At 48.3% G+C, this 8,518-nt stretch overlaps 1 protein-coding gene across 1 annotated transcript in view; it reads left to right on the top strand.

Annotated features, from left to right (window-relative positions):
* Window positions 1-8,518, top strand: part of rasgef1ba (RasGEF domain family, member 1Ba) — a 19,525-nt gene that overhangs the window by 6,420 nt on the left and 4,587 nt on the right. Inside the window, 6 exon segments of the mRNA XM_019888499.1 lie at window positions 2,456-2,635; window positions 3,378-3,500; window positions 3,584-3,721; window positions 6,722-6,931; window positions 7,072-7,146; window positions 7,784-7,879. Coding sequence (XP_019744058.1) covers window positions 2,456-2,635; window positions 3,378-3,500; window positions 3,584-3,721; window positions 6,722-6,931; window positions 7,072-7,146; window positions 7,784-7,879 — 822 coding nt within the window.

The following is an 8,518-nucleotide window of genomic DNA, read 5'->3' as shown; positions in this document are numbered from 1 at the left end:
GAGCCCCCCCGAACACCTGGTAGCCACATGCTAATTAGCTAGCACCTGTTGACTCGTTTTAACTGCCATTTCAGTTTATGTGTGACCACGAAAGTAGCGACATTATTCTGTCATTTTTAAGATGAAAGGAAAAAAACTCTTTTGACCGCGTAACTTCGGACTCAAACAAAGACTTTCGTTACGGTCATCTCTTGGCGCTATTGATCTCCACTCGATGATGCCTTCGATCAAAGTACGACACCTGATCCAATCCAAGGAGGCGGTGTCGCGTGTCCAAAAAGCACTTTTATCTTCACATGAGATCATCCAGCCTCGGGCGCTTTGCGATTGTTCTCGTTTGCCGTCCAGAGTGATGTCACACACAACATTCCCTTTGCGGTTCCTCCACTCGGCCGGATCAAACAAGCAGAGAACAATGCAACACCTGAGACCTCGTCCCAGAAAGATTTGGATCCAAGAAAATTCATCCCCACCGCAGCCAGCGTCACTCGGCAGCGTGAGATTTGGTTGGCGTGTCTATTATGAGTTGACTCACTAAAAAGTCCTCAGTGCGCCATAGGCTCTGAAGAATTTGGGTGAAGCGGTCATGTTATGATCACTTTGGGCGTTTCAGGGTGATTTCATTTTGGAAAATTCAGTCGAGTCCAATCTAGTTTCACGAAGCAACATGAAATCTGGCAGGCGTGGCTATCATTCATAGACCCACAAAAAAGTCTCCAGAAGTCGTGCTCCAAAACGCTCAGGAAGCCGTTTTGAATCGAAGCGGATTTTAGGCTCAATCACGTCACTGTCAGGGGTCCTTAGGGTGTATTGGAAAGTTCCGTTCCCGAAACCACTTTCACCTCGAAACATGACATGTAGTAAATTTGTCATGAGTAAACCAACAAAAAGGTCTCAAGGTGTCAGATTTGAAGACACAGGAAATCTGCCATTGTTTGAATCGGGCACTTCAGGATTACTTGATTTCTTTCTTTCTTTTTTTGGGGGGTAGGGGGGATCTAACACCCAAAGTCAGTTCCACTTTGGAACATGACATTTGTTTGACATATCTATCATGACAAGACCCACAAAAAAGTCAGCAAGCCATAGTTGAAAATACACATGATGTCGACCCTTTTGGTTTGAAGGTGTCATTTTATGGTCATTTTCAGTTTTGTTTTTTTTTTTTTGTTTTTGTGGCTACGTTTTGAAAACGCAGCCCTCACATTTAGGTCCGCTCAGCAACATGAAATTTGGTCGACATGTCTAGTAGAGCCACAAAGATGTCGCAAAAAGCCTGAAAAACACAGCAAGTGTTAAGTCATGAGTGTTTTTGTTTGAAACTTACATTCAAGGGGAATTTTGTTTCAAAAGCCAACCAATGTATCCTTTCAAACACAAACAACAACGTGATGAAACAACACCCGACCCACACGCACACACACACACACACATACTCACACAGGCACACACCACCCTCATCTTGAAGTCCACGTGCGTCTCCACTATTCATGACCTCGAGTGTGGGACATTTCCATGAGAAAAGGGAGCCAGGCGGCGAGAACATCTGCCATGTCATGTGGCAGCTACGCTCGCACAAACTAGAACGCAATGTTAAAAAACAAAACAGTGCCTCTTTGTTGACATCCTAACATTTAGCATGTTAGCATAGTCGGATCACAGACACGGTTTATCGCTGCTGCGCCAGTGGATAAAAAGCGTAACAAAGCCCAAAGAGACAGCCGGACACCCGTTGTTGAAAATGTTTCAGATTACGTCCCGTGGTTCTTGACTCGTAGCTATCTAGCTAGCAAATTTCACCCGTGCTTAAAGTTAGCGTACATGAAACGCAAGACTGTCAGACGGATTGTTCGTTGGGTCTGTGAGCGATCAGGATTTTTGAATTTTCATCCTCTGAATTTTCTCGACAAAGTGTACGAGCGAGATTTGGTTTCATCTTTGCTTGGTTAGCCATCACCATAAACAAAAAAACTAAATAGATTTCCACATTTTGGGGCAAATCTGGTCAAAAACAACTTTTGAGTCACCTTTTATTTAAAACTCTAAACTTTATCGGGTGCGTTTATCGGGTCCCTTGTGCCAAAGAGCAAACAGTCATTTGTTTTGAGTCTTTTTTTTTTGGGTCTGTTTTGCCTTTTTTTGGCGCATCAGCTGGTGCTCGTTAAGCTTCTTGCGGAAGTTGTGGTTTATCGGGGAGGTCGTAGAGGGTTCAGTTTGACTGGACGGCTCCGAGGCGTAATAGTGGTCGATTTGTAATCTGGTGTGGCATTCCTGCTCTTGCAGACCGCCGTTTTCCAAACAAAGCAAAGCCGAAAGGCCCTTCGCTTGAACACGGTCCACTGTGCGTCCCAAACTAAATCGTCCACGCTGGCTGTTCATTTCTTTCTTTTTTTTTTTTTTTGACCGTCCTGCGTCAGCGTCTGCGGTCCTGACTCGTTTGTCTTGCTTTTTGCAGGACGACAACAACAACAACATGCCTCAGACACCGCACAGCGCCGGAGGCTACAACAAAAACTTTTACCAGGCCAAGGAGGAGCTCTATTCTGGACTCTACTACCATGACAACAACCTGGCATCCGGATCCTTGGAGGCCCTCATACGGCACCTGCTGCCCACAGTCGACTATTATCCAGATGTGAGTATTATCGGATTGCAAGATTTTTGGGGAAAGTTCAGCCCCCGAAGCCTGTTTGATTTGGCAGCATATTTGGTAGACCCAACAAGAAGGCCCAGAAAAAAAAGCCCTGCCCGAAAAGACACGGCAAGTCTGCTATTTTGGTTTGAAGCAGCTGTTGTGAAACTTGGAATGCAACTGCAGTCATCATTAAAAAAAAAAAATCAGCCTCCGGTTTCGTTGAGCAACATGCCACTTTGGAGCCATTTATATTATGACCTGACCCACAAAAAAGTGTCATAACAACCAATCCCGAAAAGACGCAGGAGGTCTGCCATTTTTAGTTTGAAGCGGCCACGTGTGGCTACTTTTCATCCTTTTCAGTTGTCCTCTGGAGGAGTTGATCATGCAGCCCCCAAAGCCGGTTTCACATCGCATCATGGCATTTGGGAGACATGCCTCTCGTGTGTGGACCCACCAAAAAAGTCTCAAGAGCCCGCGCTTGAAAAGATGCAAGATGACGGCCATTTTAGGCTCGTTTTTGTCATATTTATGATTCGTCTTGATGGCTCTCGCTTAGCATCATGACATTCGGTCGGCCCATGAAAAAGCGTCAAGAAGCCACGCCTGGGGACAGACAGGAAGTCTTCCATTTTGGTTTGAAGAAGCCATTTTGACCATTTCCAGGGCTCCGTCAAAAACGGCCACCGTTTTCCCCTTGCGGCTTTGCCCTTTGTGACCCGATTTGTTTCTTTCCCCGCAGAGGACCTACATCTTCACATTCCTGCTGAGCTCTCGCCTCTTCATCCATCCGTACGAGCTCATGTCCAAAGTGTGCCACCTGTGCGTGGAACAGCAACGACTCGGCGATCCCCAAGCGGAGAAGGTGGGCACTGCACTCGGGATCTTGGACCGACACCGTTCCTGTTTAGCCAACCCCACCCTCACGGCGCTTGGATACCGTTCCAGATACGCCTCAGGAAGATCGCTCCAAAGATCCTCCAGCTGTTGACGGAGTGGACGGAAACCTTCCCTTACGACTTCCGGGACGATCGGATGATGCGCAGCCTGAAGGACCTCACGCATCGGCTCTCCACTGGAGATGAGGTGGGGGGGGGGGTGCTAACGCTAAGCTAGCCTGCTCGTCAAATGTATTGAAAGCCATATAACAAATAATCTTTGCTAGCTTCAGCGCAGTCGCATCCGCTAGCCACCCGTGATGCTAATGCTAAGCTAGCCTGCTCGCCAAATGTATTGAAAGCCATATAACAAGTAGTCTTTGCTAGCTTCAGCGCAGTAGCATCTGCTAGCCATCTGTGATGCTAATGCTAAGCTCGCCTGCTCGCCAAATGTATTGAAAGCCATACAACAAATATTCTTTGCTAGCTTCGGTGCAGTAGCATCCGCTAGCCACCTGTGAGCATCGAGTCACCGGTTAGCGTTGTGCTCCTAATTAGCTTGGCGCACAGTGGCTGCGCGTTTCTATCCTAGGAGCCGTTTGTTTGTTGATCGCGTGTGTTTCGGTGGTGTCGGATGAGAACAATAAAGCAGCAGGAGGAGCTTGTAAAGAGCAGATGGGGAAGGCAAACGTCCATCTGTCAAAATAGGAGACCCCCCCCCCCCCCTCATTGTTTGGCGAGCAGCTTTCACATGACTCGTCATTTTTAATCGCAAAATCAATATGTGACACATTAACAGCCACGTCATGAGACGGACTCTCATTCCCTGAGACATCAAGCTCGTCTTTTGTCTTTTGTTTTGACACGAGCAGATATATTTTGTGATCATATAGATGTGCGTAGTTAAAAAAAAAAAAAGTACATCAGCACATTGGCTGCAATGTGCTCTTTCCAATCGTATGTTCATGGAAAAGTGACTCAGCTTTTAAAAAAAAAAAAAAAAACACGGTGAGTCACAAGACAAGTAATCTGAATCAAATAAAGGCGCCCTTTCAAAGATGCCCTCCACGTTAGAGTGAAATTCTCCCAGAAGCTCAAAGTTAGCTTGGAGCAAATCCCGCTCATCACATTTATGCTTTTGTTGCCGTTGGCGACTTCTTTGGAAGCCGTTTTATGCATCTTGCGAGGATACGCCGTCGAACATCTGCTGCGATGTGCGGCCAGACCGCCACATCCAGTCCAACCCATAGTTCCCATCTTGGGAAATTTGACCCACTCTGAATCACGAAAATCTCCTGCCTTTGATGGGAAAGAGCAGAGTCTGGCTCTTTTCCGCGCAGGTCAGCTCAAAGTCATCCATTTGTTTTGTTTCACGGCGCTGGAATCCAACCTCAGCGCGTCGGATTGGCTCAAAATGTCATCACATGGTCACACCCTTGGAAGGAAAAAAAAAAAAAAAGTTGCAGCTGCTCCTCCCCGCTGGAGGTTGTTGTTGCCGTCGTTGCGAGGGTTTGTTTTTGCAGACTTGAGAAGCCCGACTTGGCCTCCGAGTTGGGCAGGATGTGGTGGTGAGAAATCCACAAAGTCAAACATATGTGCGCCCCCGCCCTTTTTTTATTTTTCCGCTCCCCCTGCTTATGTAACCAAGTTAAGTGTGTCACCGCGGGAACGATTATCTAATCTTGGCCTCTTCAGAGTCCGGGCCAGCAAAGCCTCTTTGACCCCCGAGGCAGCGAAGTCCACCGGTCCGTCCGTCCACCGGCGGGGCCCCCCCCCCCTCATTGTTTGGCGAGCAGCTTTCACATGACTCGTCATTTTTAATCGCAAAATCAATATGTGACACATTAACAGCCACGTCATGAGACGGACTCTCATTCCCTGAGACATCAAGCTCGTCTTTTGTCTTTTGTTTTGACACGAGCAGATATATTTTGTGATCATATAGATGTGCGTAGTTAAAAAAAAAAAAAGTACATCAGCACATTGGCTGCAATGTGCTCTTTCCAATCGTATGTTCATGGAAAAGTGACTCAGCTTTTAAAAAAAAAAAAAAAAACACGGTGAGTCACAAGACAAGTAATCTGAATCAAATAAAGGCGCCCTTTCAAAGATGCCCTCCACGTTAGAGTGAAATTCTCCCAGAAGCTCAAAGTTAGCTTGGAGCAAATCCCGCTCATCACATTTATGCTTTTGTTGCCGTTGGCGACTTCTTTGGAAGCCGTTTTATGCATCTTGCGAGGATACGCCGTCGAACATCTGCTGCGATGTGCGGCCAGACCGCCACATCCAGTCCAACCCATAGTTCCCATCTTGGGAAATTTGACCCACTCTGAATCACGAAAATCTCCTGCCTTTGATGGGAAAGAGCAGAGTCTGGCTCTTTTCCGCGCAGGTCAGCTCAAAGTCATCCATTTGTTTTGTTTCACGGCGCTGGAATCCAACCTCAGCGCGTCGGATTGGCTCAAAATGTCATCACATGGTCACACCCTTGGAAGGAAAAAAAAAAAAAAAGTTGCAGCTGCTCCTCCCCGCTGGAGGTTGTTGTTGCCGTCGTTGCGAGGGTTTGTTTTTGCAGACTTGAGAAGCCCGACTTGGCCTCCGAGTTGGGCAGGATGTGGTGGTGAGAAATCCACAAAGTCAAACATATGTGCGCCCCCGCCCTTTTTTTATTTTTCCGCTCCCCCTGCTTATGTAACCAAGTTAAGTGTGTCACCGCGGGAACGATTATCTAATCTTGGCCTCTTCAGAGTCCGGGCCAGCAAAGCCTCTTTGACCCCCGAGGCAGCGAAGTCCACCGGTCCGTCCGTCCACCGGCGGGGCCGCCGCCGCCTACGCCCCGACGGGAAGGGGCTTGCGAAACTGACTTCGAGGACGTCGGTGAAGCTGCAAGAAGCTGCCGCTCTTTTGGCACTTTTGGGTTCACACGTCGGCGCTCACAGAACGAGGTTCTCTCGCGATCTGCGGCTTTGCCATCAGTTCAAAACGCAAACGGGGAAGGACCGGATGCAGTGTGTGAAGTGGTTTCGTTCACTTCTTTTGTCTGATGCCATTCCGGTCTCATGGCGCGGAAATGTTGACCCCTTGACGATCATGAACCGTTTGACATGCGCACGAGCTCTTCATTATTGCGATAGATAGGACCAAGGTGGGGTGCAACCGCCTGACTGACTGGATGCGTTTTTGTCCCCCCCTCCTCCTCGTGTGGCAGATTTACAGGAAGGCGGCGAGCCAGCTGAGCCAAGGTTTGATCCGGAGGCTGACGGTCCTCAGCCAGTACGAGGAGGCCCTGGCCAAGATCAACGCCACGGTGGCTGAGCGCCTCACCGTCCTCAAGGCCAAAGCCCACGTCCACAGGGACATCCTGTCCATCTGCAACGACCCCTTCACCCTGGCCCAGCAGCTGACCCACATAGAACTGGTGAGAGCCAAAACCATAACAGTAACCATGACTTCCCAAATCGGCCGACCTGTGGCAAAAGTTTTACCGCCAGTTTTGAATCGTTTATGGAAGGGACCGAAATACCGTTAAAAAGATGTTTTAAGCCTTCCTTTTCTCAGGAGAGACTCAGCTACATCGGCCCCGAGGAGTTTGTCCAGGCGTTCGTCCAGAAAGATCCGGTGGACAACGACAAGGTAAAGAAGGCCCCCAAAAAAAAGCCTTTCCTCGAATCAGTCAACAGATATGGCATCCGTTATGCAATGTTGCGGCTGTGCTTCGACCCACTTTTCGTGGTCCAGACACATGTGCAGTTTACACAAACGCAGGGCGACCGTCTCGGGTTCACGCCGGGGTCGGATGACACCAACGCACCAAAGAACGAGCTCGTACAAATAGAAAGGGAAAAAAAAAAAGCGCGCTCTCGCCCAGCAATTTCCTTCCAGCCCCGGCAGGATCTTGGATTACATGGGCATCGCTTAGCAACCACAGTTTCCTCCGGGGGGGCGGGGGGGGGTGCGCTTGTCTGGTCAGGCTGTCGGGCTGCTAGGCAACAGGCTGATTTGGGATGCGAGGTAATGAAGTGGGAGGAGGGGTGGCCGAGGTTGCCATTGTGACTCAGGCCAGCGTGCCTCGTCGCCCCAATGAGCCCCACAAGTGAAGGGTGTCATGAAAAGGCAGGTGCCCCCCCCCCCACAAGAGGTGCGAGGCCAAAGGAATGTGTGGAATTGGACTCTTCACCCAAAGGAATGAACTCTGGTCTCTATTGTTCTTCCGATGGCACTTAGTGATGCTAAGCTAAAGAAGCTGTTTGTGTCGCTGTTTTTGGTGCAGGGCCACTTCAGTGACCGCAAGAAGGCCGCCAACCTGGAGGCCTACGTGGACTGGTTCAACAGGCTCAGCTACCTGGTGGCGACGGAGATCTGCATGGTGAGGGGCTAAAGATCGTAACGCCAACCGCTAATGGTCAATGCCCAGATGCTTAATTGCGGTACATTGACTCGTAAGTCGTTGCTAGTCTTAGCAGATGTTTAGCATTACCTTCGAGGCGTTCACTTTGGAGCTAATGTTGAATTGCATCGCTAAGTAGTCAAAGAACTTGATCCTTCCAAACACTACGTCAAGAGTCCAATTGAAAACAAGCTAGTGACTAGCTTGTTTTCAATTGGACTCTTGACCGGCTTAAATGTCTCATTTCCGTTGTGGTTAGCGTTTTCACAGACAGTCAACATAAACTTTAAGGCATTAGCTTTCAAGCTAATCACGATCTTTAAAACGTTTTTTAATGTGATTGTAGTTGCGCTTAAATGTTTGGCTAGCATTGCCAGACATATAGCATTAGCTTTGAAACGCTAGTGTCGGACGTTATGGCAGTTTTCTTTGCTAATTAGTTGACATGTTTTAACATTTACTTTATTTCTGCGGATGAGTCTCCTGTTGACGTATCAGGTCCAGCATGATCAAACTCTTGAGTTTGGTTTGTCGCTTGGCGCTCTCTTTCTCCAATGTGGTTTTTTTTTTTTTTTTTTTTGCCGTGGTTTTCCTGGCAGCCCAGGAAAACAAAGAGGC

Source organism: Hippocampus comes, unplaced genomic scaffold (genome assembly GCF_001891065.2).
Source record: "Hippocampus comes isolate QL1 unplaced genomic scaffold, H_comes_QL1_v1.1 scaffold128, whole genome shotgun sequence".
Lineage (NCBI taxonomy): Eukaryota > Metazoa > Chordata > Actinopteri > Syngnathiformes > Syngnathidae > Hippocampus > Hippocampus comes.
This window is presented reverse-complemented; position numbering and strand designations above follow the sequence as displayed.